This window comes from Parasteatoda tepidariorum, chromosome 7 (genome assembly GCF_043381705.1).
Source record: "Parasteatoda tepidariorum isolate YZ-2023 chromosome 7, CAS_Ptep_4.0, whole genome shotgun sequence".
Taxonomy (NCBI): domain Eukaryota; kingdom Metazoa; phylum Arthropoda; class Arachnida; order Araneae; family Theridiidae; genus Parasteatoda; species Parasteatoda tepidariorum.
This window is the reverse complement of record NC_092210.1, coordinates 65,526,674-65,543,977: the sequence shown is the minus strand read 5'-3', so window position 1 is coordinate 65,543,977 and position 17,304 is coordinate 65,526,674. Positions and strand designations below refer to the sequence as shown.

Below are 17,304 nucleotides of genomic sequence, written 5' to 3'. Positions count from 1 at the left end.
CGAATCAATCAAAAAATCTTTTTTCTTCCATGAACTCCTTCTGTAATAAAAGTTTTGTAATATTGGAAGATTAATTTTTTTTCGTTCTTAATATTTTGGTGACCAATTAAAAAGTTAATGTGTGAGAGGTTAAATTTAAAAACAGATAAATTGTTTTCAACTCTTCAGCAAATAATTTATTTGGATCATCATTTTTGAGAAATCGATCCTAGTTTCAATCAATAAAGCTTAATTTTGAAAGGAAGTAAAATCATTTTTAAATTATTGTTTTTGCATTCAAACAAAGGGATGTATCTGAATTCGAAATAGATAATGCTGAGTACCTGAATTTGGGAATGCATAACTGGAATACAAGTTTGCATCTGAGTAGTTTTAATCTTAAGGTTTAAATTCCACAAGGATTTATGTTCTTTGAAATTTCTTAATTCTAATTATTTCTTTTTCATTAGTCTGGTATTAAGAAAAGGCTGAAAATTGCATGTAAACGTGAAGCAATTCCTGAATCTGAAAGAAAGAATAAATAAATAACTGAATTAATTTATCTGGTTTTGAAACACGACTTATCACATCTCCTTCAGATTTCCTTTAAAGAGCTCTTTGTTGTCAAATCACTGTTATCTCTGTCAACCACACATCATTCAGTTAACTTATAAAAGCTATTGCAACATGATGCAATCTATCCAGTGTTTAAAATATTTTGAACAAAAATAACATCGACGAAAATACGTGGATTTTCTGTGCATGGTTTTTAGTCACATTCCGGATGTTTTAGTATTCCGGTTATCTGAATGTAATTTTATGCGATATAATACAGATGCCTTTAAAAGCATAAATATTTCCCACGTTGACTTCTTTAATACACGAGAAATGATAAATGTATCATACATCGATTCTTGTCAACACAAACTTCGTTATTTCTTATACATCCTATGCCTGCAAAACAGCATAAAATGTTTTTTTTACAGCAATGTATCAATTCACAACACATTTATATTTAGATTTGCACAAAACCACTCAAGGAACATGTGTGCTGGATACACGGGGAATACATTCAGTGCAGCTCTCTCAACTGCGGTAGCAGGGCCTGTTTGTCACCATAATTTGCCAACAAAATAACGATTTAATATTTATTCACTCATTTGATCACAATAAAACGGTTGCAAGCTCGCTTCCAGTCCCAGAAAAATAAATCAAGATACAGTGTATCTGCTGTGGAAGAATATGATGCTGATGGCGAGGACTAGAGAGTACAATGGATGATTTAAGGATGATGACATGGCTGAATCGCTGAATGTGGAAGACAAAACGTTGCCGCCGTCGACTACTGTTTCGGCTATCAGACCTTTAGTCCTCTGCAACTTAGGATCGGTGAATTCACTGAATCCTATATTATTCTTAGCACTCACTCGGACAGCGTAATCCATATCAAAATTCAAATCCTGAAGCATGAAATCTGTGCCTGAAAAATAAAGTATAGTTGTTAAAATGGGTAAGTAGGTATTTTATTTACTACGCACTAGAGCTGTACAAAGGGATAATTGGAGTTTGTCTGGAGAAAAAAAAAGCCCTGAGAATGAGCCGAAGAGATGTCATCGCAATTTTGTGAGCCTACTTCCACTATTTAGACATAGATCTGAAGGGGAAAGAAATTGTCGTCTTATCCCTGTACCAATGGTACTGCTCAGCGACTGACCACACGATTCCACAGATTTTAAGAGCGAGTATGTACTCAGTGGGTCTTAGAAGATTCGAAGATCGAACATCGGCCGCTCCGGACCGTAATCAGATTCCCTAACCACTGGGCTACCACGGCCGATAGTTATTAAAATGCAATAAATTCAGGAATCATGATTTTTTTGCTATACTATTTACTATTAAATATATTGTTCCGTGTAGTAAGCTGACCAGCGAGCTCCTAAAAATAAAAAACTGGTAGCAAAATTTCTTTTCATATCTTTGAAAACTCATTGCTTAGCATTTTCAAAACTCATTGCTCAGAAGAGAAATCCTTTCGCAGAGATTCTCTAATTGAAATACTTTTTTAAACAATTAGAAAGGTAAAATAAGAAGCTTACGAATGCTCTTTTCAAAATTTTGCAGCATTTTTTTTTAAATTTCAGGAGGATGCTGGTCAGTTTATGTATAACGCTCGAATATTAAATGCCAGAAGAGGATTTTTTATATATTTAAAACCTCTATAAATTATTCACCTCTTGCTTTCTATTCTCCTCTTGTTAGAGAGACACCAGTACATATACATATATAGTCATTATTCTCGTGCTCATAATTCTTTGGTCGGTGTGCAGGACTGATAAGCCAATGATTGCGGGTTCAAATCCCAATCAGGTCATGGATGTGTCTCTCCATGGGTTGTCCTCTGTTGTAGGAATGTGGCTCACCGTATGAATGGAATTGTGGCAGGAATAATGTCACTCGCGCCCGTGTCTTAGTTTCACAGGCGCCCACCGTGTAACGTTAAACGATCAACAGTTGCGGTATCTTTCAAAGCGAGTAACGAAAAGTTCATTCCGGTAGAAAAAAAACATTCTTTGATTTATTACCCTTTTAGCACATTGTAGGTACAGAATTGATTTAAAACTTTCTCTAGTTTTCAAATTTGTCATCAAAATTTTTTTATCTTTAAACATAAAAATATGCATGCAAAAAACAGATTTTCAAAATTTTTCATCTTAATAAAACATATTTTCCGAAAATAAATCTTGACCATAGAATGCGGATTCGATTTCAGCACTCCAAAAAACATAAGTGTACAAAAAATAAATATTCCCGCTAATTTTTCCAGGTAATATCCATTTTTGAGCTCTATGATTGGACTATCAGCTAATAACACCGTTTTTCTAAGATCTACCTTATTAACGGCCTTATATATGAATAACGTGTTCAATTACTTAAAGCAGATTATTATTTATTATAGAATTAGGTACCTGAACTCGTTGAATATTCCTTTGCATATCTCCATGAATCAGTTGCAAGTTTCCATTGTATCTTATAACCTGTTATAGGTAAGGAATCCAAAGGTGATTGATGTATTTGCACAGCTAATGTTCCTGGTTCAGGGCTCGACAACAAGAAATTTGGTGGGTTAGGGGAAACTAAAATTAAGAAAAAATGAAGTTTAGTGATAGTTTGTTAGGAAACAAGATAAAATATATACCCAACGAAACGTGGAATAACCCAGAATAACTTATTGATTTTTTTAAAAATTTTATTATTAGATTGCAATGCAGAAAATCCTCAGCGACCATGCCGTATGATTATGCGGCATGTAAAAGATCCCTGGAGTGCCTTATTGGCTCTTGGCATTTCCGCAAAATTAAATTCCTAGTGCACTTTAGCATCCAAATATAGTATCGGTGCTGCCATCTAGTGTGGCAGAAACTAGACGTCCAAATTAACATGACCAACGGTATCTCACCCATTGTGGTGGTCCTGAAAGAATGGATACCACCTCTGGCGAACGCACTAGGTCTGCTCATCGGCAAGACCGATTGCGCAGCTCATTGGAAATAAAAATATTAGAGACTTATTAAATTTTTTTTCAAAATCTGAGTAAGATTGGGTATACATTGTGCGACATATGGATAAAGTTAAAAAGCGTGAATAAAGCACAAGAAATTTTGCAAAATACTGTAGTTTTGGTTCATAAGCAACAACGTTCCTCGGTGTCCAAAGACAAAATAACAATAGAAAACACAAGGCAAATGAGTTGCAACAGGGAAAAAATTTTAAGCAATAATGGATGAAGAGCAAACTTAAATAAAATAGTTAAAATAATAAACGAAAGAATAAAGATGAGAAATATCTGTGTCAGGAAGTGAAGTGAAAAGCCCTGATATGTAACATGTCGAAATAAATACACGTGACTCTCTTTCAAAATATTCGGAAAAATGGGGTACTAGAATGACCATAAATTAAATAAATATAATTTTTTAAAATTAGAAATACTTTCTAGAATTTAAACTCATGCATTAACTTCTTGATTAATTTTAGTTTGTGTTCAATGATGTTTCAAAAGAAAACTCTAAACTATAATTAAAATTCCAGAAATAAAGGGCCATAGATGATTCTTTAATGTCTTGATTTTGAACTTATACTTCATGTACAGTGCGCCGAAAAAAACAGACCACCCTAATTAATTTTTGATCTGTTGATCGGATCTTCACTTTCAAGGACTGAATCTTAATGGTACAAGGGGGTCATCTCAAATATGCTAATTAGCCAATTATTTAATCAAACACACCTTCTCTAAATAAACACACCTGTTTTTCGACGAATTCAGATTTCTGACCCCCAAAATATAGGAGTTAGCCGCCATCTGGGAAATATGGTCCCCATAATATGGTCAGGAAAGCAAATATTGGACCTTATTATGTTAATTTTATTTTTGCGTATTTCGCCATATCTCGAGAACTTTTTATCCGAGTTAAAAATTTTTTATTCATTTTATCCAAAAACAATTCTATGCAAAACATAAATTTCAGTTAATATTTCTTTTAATATTTATTTTATATTTTTAAATAATATTTTTTTTCTTATAATATTATATTTCTTATAATATTTATTTTTTATTTAATAATAGTTGGAAAATTTTGATTCTTTAGGTATGCAATTTTTTATATTATTTAAAATTTAATAATTTTGCAAGGCGAAATATAAAAATTGCGAAAAATTAGTTCAATAGTTCTTGAGAAATGGAAATTTACTTTTTCAAAATTCGAACCACAGTAAAACAATTCTAGTGCAATTCACGTACTGTTTAGTAATAACATTTTCAGTGGAAAAAAACATAATTCTGGTTAATAAAACCAAAACATACGGTGTTTAAACCATTTAATTGGTAATTTTTCCGTTCATAGCGCAACGATTTACCGGAAATTCCAGTTTTCAAAATTATAGTTCTTATTACCACGCGTACAAAAAGTACAAAATTGAAAATAGATTTAACTGAATGGATGGTTTTTATGCCATGATCATAGATAGCATGATTCAATTTTACTGCATGTTTTAAAACCATTTCTTAATTTGTTAACTTTACCAAAATCATTGCCTGAGTACTTCGGTAAAAATTACTTAGCTTTTTGATGCTTCTATGGAAGAAGAAATGCGGTAGTTTTAATCATACTTTTTTTTCAGTGTGAGATTTTAGATTTAGGTAGATCCTAATTTAGGTAGGGGTAGCTTAAACTGATCTTCACCTTTTGTATTCACTATATTTAGAACTTGATTGCATTTTTCATATCTTGACCCCATGTTTACCCTCGCATCGTAGTTTGAGACTCCATGTTTTATGGTAAATTTGTATTATATATTGTGAAGCATTCAGAAATGTCATATTCAATAAGTATAAAAAAGTGGGGGCTCAGACTCATCCGAGACGAGCAACAATCATGCAATCTAAATATGAGCTTCAAAATGATAATCTGGTTCCGTCGAAACAGCGTGGGTGAGAGTGAAGTTGAAACAATGCAGCATTTGAGCTAAACTAATTAGATGGTGGAAACGAAATCAAAAAATTAATAATCGTTTTAAATTAACGATTAAATAATTACCTCCTTCTAGCAAATACATTTCTTTCTGTATTTCTCCTACAGGATTACTCACAAGACACAAATACGTTCCTAAGTTAGAATGGCTTTTGATTTTAACCTGAAAATGAATACATATTACAACTTATATTCGCTAAATACGTATTTAAACGCATTTTAGATATCCATTATGGCATCGAACAAGAATACATGGTTTTAGCTTTAATAATGATCATATTATATTAGAACAGAGAAAATGTTTTCTTTTAATTAAGCACAGTCGGAATTTATTTTGTAGTTTATGAGAAAATAAATGTTTGTAAAAATAATAACGAGCTTTTCGTGATAAGTTATGTAAAAATCGATAGTCTTTGTTGAATAGAAAATTTAAGTAAATAATGATTTAAGATTGCATCGTAATAATAAATAAACTAATTGCAAAAACAAAAATTAATAAGGTATTCCAGTTTTTATTTTGCACTCCGTACATCTCAGTTAAGAAACTCGATAAGAGCATTTCAAATTATTGCACTTTACAAAATTTAAATTATTTTCTCTTGTAGAGGTTCTTTTCTTTTCTTGATAAACACAGAACAAAACAGTAATGCTGTGTTTGACTATATTTATCAATTAGAAGAGGAAGATATTTTAGTTAGAGAAATAATGTTGAAATGACACTGAATGAGACAACTTAGATACTAACTCAATTTAAAATTGCTAAAAAATATTTTCCTACAAAGCATTTAATCAAAACATGGGGAAAAGACGAAAGATTACAAAAGATTTAAAAAAGAACGTAAATATGAGCATGATATTAAATAATTATTTGCGCAATCAGTAGAAAATTTTTGACAGCTATTAGTTTATGTAGATAAAGTATCAATGTGTATATATTTTTAATTTTATTTTAAAAACCATGTGCAAATTTTTTTTATATAAATATACAAATTGTTTTAACCAATTGTAACTTAAACTTTAAGCGGTAAGAAACAGACAAACAAAGACATTTTTGAAATCTGTCAAGTAAACCACTAAGGTCAATCAGATGAAACTAAATTCCCTAAAAACATTTTTTTTAACAGATGAAATAGAATGCTAAGTGTGTTTTGCCTTTGGAACAGCTTTTCACTTTCATTGGTCAAATATAACGATTTTTGAAGGTTTTAATTTCTTTTTCGCTTTAATCGTAAAGGATCTTACTAAATATTTTCATTTTGAAATTAAATATAGCGATTTTAACCGTATTTCTTTGCCTTTAAAAATTAATTTTATTAAAAGATAGCGTTAAGACACTTATTAGCAAACAAAAAATACCATTACTATGTGTTTCATGCCATTTTACGTATATAGATATTTAATTTCTTAGGTAAGTGAAATTAGGATAAATGAGTGTGCAGTTTGCATTAGTATATGAGTTAATATGCTTATACGTCCTCTTTAGTCATTTCTAATATTAAAAATATTTTATAAAATATGCTAACACTAAATATTATTAAAAATTTGAACAGAAAAAAATAATTAAATTTTTTCTTTGAGTTTTGAAATTAAGTTAAAAAAATATTCGTATGTATCTGGCTGCATCCAGTAAAAAGCAAAACTTCAAAAAAAAAAAAAAAAAANAAAATCAAAAAAAAAAAAAAAAAAAAAAAGAAACATCCGCATCTTCTGTTATATATTCATCTCAGAGAATTTCAGTGTAGAAATCTTCTTACGCTTATATAGAATTCTTTTGTAGTATTACCACACTACAAGAAATAAAGAATAGGAATTGAATAAAAGACATAGCAATTCAATTTCCAAACTCAACGAACTACATTTCCGGTGAAAATTTGATATCCGGTGAGTGAGAAGAAATCAGAATTCCATCGAAAAGTTTTATTCTCGATACTTAGAGATATCCATTGAATTGACGATAAAGTTACAAAATATTCTATATTTTTCATAAATTTAAAAGAAAAAACAATGTCTATTTTTCATACCCGACAGTTGTATAAAATATTTTCCAGGACTCTTGAAATTAGAAATATATTGTTCACATGCCTTTAAAAGAGATAAAGCTTTAGACACCGAACAATGCTTTTGTGTTCATCTTAGTATTTTATTTTTTCTTCACCATTTTTTTGATTAAATGCTTTGTAGTAAAATATTTTTTTAATAATTTTAAATTTAGTCAGTATCTAGGTTGTCTAATTCAGTACCGTTCCAGCATTATTTCTCTAACTGAAATATCTTCCATTTATAATTGATAACACATTATAGTTAAACACAACATTACAGTTTTGTTCAGTGTTTTATCAGAAAAAAAAGAACTTCTACAAGAGAAAATAATTAAAATTTTTTAAAGTGAAATAATGCGAAATGCGCTTATCGAGTTTTTTAACTGAGATGTACTGAGTGTAAAATAAAAATTGGAACACCTTATTAATTTTTGTTTTTGCAATTAGTTTATTTCTTATTACGATGCAATTTTAATGATTCGAGTTCAAATTACATTGGGTAGCAGCACTTCGAGAAATTCGCTCTGAATAGATTTCTCAGGAAAAAGATCGAAAGTTTTTTTTCTTCACTTAATGTTAGTTTTCTTTTTCATACGTTTTGCAACATTTCTAGAATTATTAAAAAAGAAAATTTTTGCATGCAAGTGAAATTGTGTCTAGGCTGAAAAATAAATTTCCGCATTATATTGTCTTTACAACTATTTCTAACTTTTTTTAGTATTTTATGTAACAATAATAAGAAAAGAAACATTTAATTGCAAGCTGTACATTTTCTCATTTATTGCAAAGTAATATTGAAAAATTAATGTTATACTAAATTTTTATTTCTCGAGAACTTATTGGTTTATTCTTCCCAAATTTTGTCTTTTGTTTTTAAAGAAATGTAGTTTGATATAACTAAAACACTTTTTTTAGTTTAAAACAATTTTCAATCCTCATTAATTATTTAAATGCTGAATTAAGAAAGGGTAAATCAAATAGCTCGAAATTTGATAAATTAACTACTAAAGACCATCTAAAGACAAAAAATTAATAAACAAATGAGTGAAAAATAGTATAAGTGTAGTTTAATCGTATGACAGTTTTCAATTAGAGTGAACAAGATCGCTTGAGCTTTGTTCCAGAAGATATGCTTGGTTGAAACAAAATAATATTCATGATAATGTAGATTATCATTTTGTGAAATATATTAATAACTTAATCTTTTCAAAGCATAAAACTATTATATATTAACGATATATTCAACATAGTATCCTGGAATAGATATTAAAATTTATCAAGCGGAGCGCAATTCATAAGTTCGTGACATTTTTCCGAAATTTTCGGAGTTTTCGGCTTTTCAATTCTGTTGGCTCATCAAATTTCATTTGAATTTATATGTGGCTTTACACATTTACGTTTCTGTTGCACTTAACTCTAGGATGAAATTTCCCACTTCATCTTCTCTTATATTATTTTTAAAATCTTTATGCTATAGACATAGAACGGCAAAGCAGGTTTGAAGTTGTTTTCATATATGTTTTCCTTACTAATTAAAACACCAAGTTCATCAGTCTCTGGTTGACAAATATCTAGATATTTCGAATCTAATTCAGACACTGTTTATAACAAGGTCATTATTTGTTGTATCTTTATGCATCTCTTAGATCATAGTAATAAACGTAAGCAAAATGAATGGGGCAAATAAACAGGTGCACAATTTTTTTTTGATTAACTGGGTAACACATTTAACATGAAAGTAAAATAAATCTCAAAAATCAGAAAAGAAAACTTTAAGTTGCAAAAATCTGCTAAATTTTTCTGAAAGAGCATATTGAAAAATCCCTTTGATGTTAAATTTTTACTCTATTTTTGTCAGATAACAACTGCTTTAAAATCATTTCCATATCCGACAAAATTTCTATTCAATTCACATTATTCTTGATCGAGGTTCTCTCTATTATCTGCAGATGGCAGTACAATAAGAATATGTTTATAACTTCCACTTGATCATATGAATGCATTAATTTTCACTAATTTGAACTGCCATGACAACATGAAAGGATCGCAAGACTTCCGGTTTGATTTGTTTTAAAGAATAATAGTTAGAACTTCAACAAAGGGAGAAAAAAAACACTGACCTTAGTATGAATGCATAGTTTTTTTTCATATTTTGCATTACTTTTTATGTATTTTTTTTCAACTATTGACGTTTTATCAAAATTCTGCCCATTCATATCAAAATAAATTGAACCTAAACAATTTCATTCCTCTTTCTCACTTCAAATAAAGTTTAAAACTCATGAATAAAAAGTTTCACTGAAGAAAGTACGCTTAATGACTTAATTACCGCACCAATATCTGGAATGTATGGAAAAAATTTCGATAAAAATCATTATTCCAAAAAGGTTGAACAAAAAATTAAATTCATAAAAATAATTATCGATTATTTTTGAATGAACTATCATATTTTAATGAAATTTCTCGTAGCTGCATATGAATATTTTTACTGCATCTTCACTGAATAAAAAGATAGAAATGCGTTCTGTTTTAAATAAAAAGAGAAATAATTAATATCCTGAAAAAACATATTTCAATAAATATGCCAATCTGGTTTTTCTTTTTGCCAGAGTCTGTTTTTGTTTACCATTTCAAGTTTTTTCATGGTATGAATTTCACAGATTTTCTTATTATTTTTTATTAAATTATTCATAAATATTACTATTCTTATCAGTAGAATTTGTGTTTATTTGTTCCTTCTTCTTTTAACCAGACTATAGAATATATTAATGCAACCTATTTTATAGTTATGTAACATTAAATTCCGTATTATAAATAATACTTACACGACTACAGAATGCCACATTTGAACTTCACTAATGTATCATAAGGTATGGTAAGGTTATGCTAAATATTTGTATCGACTTTACTTAGATAATAATGCATAACATTTGCGAATTACTTTAAATTCACGTTAAATTACAATTTAACGTGAATGTAACGTTATATGAGATAGATGTGTGAATTTGGAAAATCTTGAGTTAAATACCTGAAGAATACTCTTGAACTTTCCATTTGAAATTCTGTATATTTTACTATTACCCAAAAGAGCTCGACCTTTAAACCATTCAAAAGTTGGTACAGGTTCAGATTCAGCTTCACAACTTAAATTTCCTTCTGAGCCTAATACACCGTAAAATGTGTCGACATCTTTGTCCTTCCATACCGGCTTATCTATAAAAATTCACAACAAAAAAGTACTCATTCAGAAATCAATTCAGAAAACTATCTGTTACTATAAAACTTTTATGTATTGCCAACTTATTTAAACCAAAGAATAGAGGTTGGAAAAATATATAATATAATTATGCTCTTCTTTTTGACCCATGATATGTTTAAACATTTCTATAAAATGTGAAAAGTACAAGCAAAGAAAAATAAATTTAATTGTTACTAAAAATATTTTTAAGTTATAGTTGTTTTGACTATGTCATGTTTTTTAACCTTCCGTTAGTCGCGCACTTGTTTCCGACATGGTTAATCGCGTTGCACCTATGAGGTGTTTCTGATTTTTTGAAAGCCAAATGAAATTTAGTCTAGTTTAAATAGTTAATTGTTTCCAATTTAAGACTCTTTACAGAGATAAATATCAAAAAATTTATTTAGCGAAGTACCGAAGATAAATTTTTCTTGCTCCCGCGTCGGATCTCTTCCTCCATCCCAAGATAATCAACCAATTGACGCAAGAAGGTTCTGCGGTTTTTAACTCCGTCACCATTTTCTTCGTATATAACTTGACCATTTATACCTGCTACGTTGAGTAGGACAGAAAATGAGATAAAATATATATATTTAATTCATAAAAATATTATATCCATAATACTTGCGTCAATGGTCGCGCTGCACCAGAGGGGTGATTTGAGCGGTTCCAACTCTCCATCGACATGTTCTAAGGTCGGTTTTACACGGACATTTGAGTAATCCAAAGTTAGGAACATAACATTAGGCTCGACCCCCGGAAAAATCTTTTGACGGCAAAGGAGGTGGAAATGCAGTAGGGATGCACCTGTGAGGTGCGCGCGACTAACGGAAGGTTAATAGTTAAATCTTACATATTTTTATGTTATTTAAGTTTATCCCCTGAAGCCATTAAGATTGAATCTTAGTTTGTGATAAACCTATCAATAGATTAAAAGTGTCAAGAAACACGTTTTTTGTTTCATTTTTGTTTTACTCTACTAAATTTTTAACAGTTTTAAATGCATAATAAATCCTTAATGTAGCCATGTGATTAGAGTGAAATAATGATTTTGAGTAATGATAAAAATTATTTTGTTTTATAATGATTTTGAGTATCCGGTCTGCCGTATATATCTATTTCATTATGAAAAAATCAACTGAATCCTCAACATTTTCTTGCGCATTGTGTATTTTTGATTCATCAAGATATATTAAATTCATGCTGTGGTGTAATTTCACAGTTTGTCTGACTATTTTGTTTAAGTTATTTTTCGAATTTCTCTTCATTTTGCATGCTACGGATCAAGTCATGAGGATCTTGAGCTGTTTAATCATTTACAAGCGCTTCCGTAAGAATTAGCAAACTTTTTGGTGCTCTCATGGAGCTAATAACACTGTAAATTTTATCGTATTCAGGTAGTTTTAACTATACTTTTATCCTAAGTACATGAAAGCTTTATAGATCATATTTTAAACAACATAGAGATGCATATAAAAATTACGATACATAAATTTATGTGATGAAACTTGAAATAAAAAGTTTTTGTTAAATTGTAATAATTAATATATATTTAGTAAATGATATCACAACATCAATGATTAATATTAGAAACAAATAATACAATACATACAATATGTGAACAATGGGATAATACAATGCAATATGTGAACAATGGCAAAAGGTATAAACAAAATAAAGAAAATTACATGTTCGAAAAATTGTTTTTACTATAACATAGGAATGTTTATATTTGTAATGTTAGAACTTTACTTTCCTATATTGAAAACATGAATTTTTTTTTATTTCTTTAACTAAAATATCTTTATCAACCGTAACATAAAGTTTACTTTTTTTGATTATTGTAATTTATAAGATGAGATAAATGTTTTTATTTTAACACCAATTACAACATTATTTCGAGTTCAAATTTCTTAAAATACTCATTCCTATAGTATTTTTAATTAAAATCAATAGCTCAAAAAATATGTAATATTTAATATTAATGTTATATTTAGTATATAATACTAGAACTTAATTCGCTTTTTCAAGAAATATTTTTGTTAAATCTGTTACATCATGTCTTAAGATATATGTTGTAATTCATTTTGTTTGGAACATATTATTGTCGTCAAATAGATTAAGTTTTTATTGGTGTTCAATTGGTAATAAACAAGTCGCTTCTGACGAGTAGCTGGTACACTTTTTAGACAAGTAGAATTTCAAAATTTTCAAATCTATAATCGTATAGCCAAAATTCATGTCAATTTTAAAAATCAACTTTTTTTTATAACCGTGACACTTGTTTTAATTTTACATCTTACACGTTCTTAGACGTTTGGGGAGCATTTTTGAATAGGATTTACTAAAACTGTGCTATATGGTCACTCTTTTATTAGAGAATTATTATTATTTAATGAAGAAAGATTTTATTGTTTATTACAAATGCTACTATTTTAAATAAAAGGTTATAGTTTAAACTTATTTTATATGATTGAGCTTTTGAAGTATACCAAAATAAATAAACAATTTTGTTAAAACAAGACTTTGCATTTATTTGCAACTACAAGCGGCATCATAGTAAGTATTGATCCTAATTGACTGTTGTAACATAGCAACTGCTCTTACCGTTCTATTTGGAGAAAGACTAGTTCATTAAATTGGAATTCGATTCATAATCTCTTATTGTGCCATGTGTACCATCTCGTAGCTAATGAATTCTCATAAATTTATGAAATATATAGTTAATACTTAGGAAAACAAAAGAAAGGAGCTATTAATTTTCTTTATTAGAGAAAAGAAGCCAACAATTAAGCAAGACCATCAGCTGTAAGATTAATAAGCTATCTTGTTTATAAGCCACCAGCTGGCGCTAAGGTTATAGGTCAGATGGTTGAGTATCAGGGAGTCTTATTTTTAAGTATAGAGTATCCCATAAAAATGTTCTTTTGCAACTCAAGAGGAAACAAATTTTTACTGTTAAATGTCTATTATGTCTTATTGGGAAAAAACATGAATTTATATTTTTTAATCAATGAAGGAATAAACGAAATGTAATTTTCCTTTTCGCCCTTTTTTGCAGAAAAATATTTTGGCTGACTGTTATTAATTGTTCATTAGTAATTTTTGTTTTTAGTAATATCACAAAATATTACTTAATGCATAATAAAGTGAACTAACCAAACAAGCAAAAAGTCTTGAGAAATAAAATAAAAAAATGAAATTCGAGAAAATTACCAGCAAACTGCTATAAATTATAATTTCGAAAGACATAAAATGTATGAAACGAGGAAAAACAAAAATAAACGCATTTGCAAGTAGCCATTAACGTTTCAATTAATATTTAAGCATTTGTTTGTTAAAATGTCGAAAAAATTTTTAACATTTACGGTTTTATCAATTTCCTAATAAAATTTATACAGAATTGAAAAATAAATTGCAATAATTCAGTTAGATGTGCAGATCTATAAATATGTGTAGATCCATTAATATGTGTCGATCCATATAAGGAAACGGAAACAGCAATAAAAGGGGAAAAGTGCATGACTATGCATTACATAATTTGAAAATATTTTCTGCAAACTGCTTTGAATTCAGGCTTCACAGGACATAAATGGTTCAAAATGATTTTTAAAAAAAGGAAATGTCCTATTACATATTTTTGCTAATGTTAAATGGACCTCACAATGATTTCCACTTTTTATATATAACTTGTTTTCATTGAGATGGACACTTCAAACAAGTCATCTGTGAAGAATAAAGCAGTGCTCACGTATTTGGCAGACGGCCAAGTTTAAGCCAAGAAAAGGTAGACGGCACGTGAGTGTTTCTTTGGTCACGTGTCAATGTGATTAAAAGTTTGCAACTGACTGATCACGAGACGCTATAATGGATCCGAAACTTATCACTTTAGTTTTATCACAAAAACATTTTTATGCTGTTGCCAAAATATCAACTTCTTTCGAGTTTCTTGCACATTTTAACACAAATAAATAAATGAATAACTGCTCATTCATTTATTGATGGTTGAATATGCCTTTAAGTGTTTTATTTGCTCTACGACAGTTATTACTATGAGAATAGTACATTATAGAGAAATGCACATCAATAAAATTGCACATTGCTGAAAAATGCACAAGCAAAATTGCGTGAAATGTATGTACAATATGCCAAAAAAACGGATTGCTCTAAATAACTTTTGATCTAATGGCCGAATCTTCAGGTTCTAGGAATAAATACGAAGGGGTGACCTTAAATATCCTGATTAATTGGAACAGACGATATTTCTGTTATGAAATAAGAAAATAAGAAACAGAAATGAACTTTCTCTGAATAAGCACATACTATTTTTTTCAACGGATTCAGATTTCTGATCCCCTAGGTATAAGGGGTAGGCGCAATCCTAAAAATATTGTCCCGATAGTTTGGTCAGCAGAGCGATCCAAAGTTTGGACCCCTTTATGTTAATTTTACTTTTTGAGCATTGCGCCGTATCTCAAGAACTTTTTAAGCGAATTGAAAATTTTCGCCATCAATTATAAAATTCGTTTATCAAAAGATAATGTCACGCAAAAAATAAATATTAGTAAATAATTGTTTATACTATTTTATTTAATTACAGTCAAAAAATTTTAAATTGTGAGGTATGAAATTTTTTACATCTTCTTAAATGAGGTAATTTTAATGAAATCAGTCAAGCATTACTTGAGAAATCAAATTACAAAAAAAGCAGAAATTTAAGATACATTTCTTAGGAATTATTCAACCGATTTTGCTCAAAATTTGTATTTTGCCAAGTACCATTGTACACCATTCAAAATGATGCAAAAATTATATATCTTGTAATTCAATTTTTTTTCGACCATTATTTAAAAAAAAATTAAGAGTAACAAATATTTACGAAAAGCTATATTTTGTGTGGAGTTATCTTTTAGTAAGCGATCTTTATAATTACGTGCAAAAATTTTTCAATTCTCTTGAAAAGTTCTCATGAGGTGTTGATATACTCCAAAAAGTAAAAGCAACATTAGGGTCCAAATTCTCCCTCTCCTGCTCTCCTGATCCAACTGTAGGGGAGCATATTTCCCAGGTTGAGGCTACTCCCTATATTTTGGGAGTTAGAAATCCGAATCTTTAGAAAAAAATATTTGTTTCCTCAGAGAAAATATGTTTTTGTATCCGATTTCGTAACTTAAAATATAGTCTGCACTAATCAATTAACATATTTGATAGTACCCTCTTGAATCAATAAGATTGAGTCGTAGAACGTGAAGATCAGATCATTAGATCAAAAGTTATTCATAATAGTATTTTTTTTTTTTTTTTACGGACTGGTACATCATTTTTGCAAGAATTGCTCGTTGCAAGGAAATACACATCAATAAGAGTTCACCAATGCGGAGAAAAAAATTTCTCTAGACACTAAAAATTATCCGAATTCCCGAATTTTCTACCAATTTGTCATGAAAAATATTGTGTTTAAGTTTTGATTCTAAAATAGAGCAATTATGTGCAAAATTACAGTAGTAACAAGAAAACTGTAATCAAAGTATTATTAATGTTCTTTCATGGCAACGCATTGCTTTGATACTTAATAGCCTTTCCACTTCCTTAATTCTCTAGAGAAGCGGTTCCTAATTTTTTTCGGTTACGGAAAACTAAATGATCGATCTTCTTTGGGTGGATTTATTCTTCAAATAAAAAATATCGAGACCATTGTAAGAGTTTTAACCAATAAAAGTTTGTTTTATTTTGAAAAAATTCATATAATAAGAATAAAACCTCGGTATATTAGGGAGTAGAGCATTTGTCTCTCATAAAGGTGTCTCAAGTTTGAAGTAATACGTTGAAGTGATATGAATTCTGTCGTGGCTCTCACCGACCATAGTGCTGACAAAAATATACGCAGTAATAGAAGGATCATTAGTTAGAACTTTACCACCAAGCTAACCATTGAAGGTTTTTGTGGTTTTTCTCGCCATGTAATGCAAATGCGGGAAAATTTCATCGAAAAGTCCACCTTGAAGGTTAGTTTGTACAAATGCTTTATCAAGGCGTTTCCTTGTCTTCCTTTTGGATTTAAAATTACAAAGCTATGGAGTTGAACATTAAACGTTGTAAACTCAGAATTTGGTCGGCTTTTCAACCCCGGTTATAAAATAAAAGGAATAATATTGTTTTCATCGTTTTCCATTAATAAAATAAAATTAAATTCTCCGCAAGACAGTTGAATTTGTTGCCCGGGCTAGTCACGCTAAGAATTTGATTATAATCTGAAATTGAATGAAATATGACGCGTTATGTTTTTTTTTCTGAAATAAATATAAACAGAATTACTTCAAATGTTGAGGACAGTTATTTGGGAAACAGATTTCCTAGTTAACGAATTTAATTTAATTATTTTATTTTGGTTTGATAAGTGCGATTATTAAGTGCTGAGACACTTGATTATAAATGCTTGTCCTTTTCACCATTTATTCAATATAGCATTATTAGAAAATTGCATATTTATATATATATATATATATATAGAGAGAGAGAGAGA

At 29.4% G+C, this 17,304-nt stretch overlaps 1 protein-coding gene across 1 annotated transcript in view; it reads right to left on the bottom strand.

Moving 5' to 3' along the window:
* Window positions 1-434: 434 nt before the first annotated feature.
* LOC107455655 (neural cell adhesion molecule 1-like) overlaps window positions 435-17,304 on the bottom strand; it is a 98,286-nt gene continuing 81,416 nt past the window's right edge. Inside the window, exons 5-8 of the mRNA XM_071183530.1 lie at window positions 10,572-10,756; window positions 5,571-5,667; window positions 2,946-3,113; window positions 435-1,459 (exon numbers count right to left, since the gene is read on the bottom strand). Coding sequence (XP_071039631.1) covers window positions 1,191-1,459; window positions 2,946-3,113; window positions 5,571-5,667; window positions 10,572-10,756 — 719 coding nt within the window. The 3' untranslated portion in view covers window positions 435-1,190. The remainder of the gene's footprint in view (window positions 1,460-2,945; window positions 3,114-5,570; window positions 5,668-10,571; window positions 10,757-17,304) is intronic.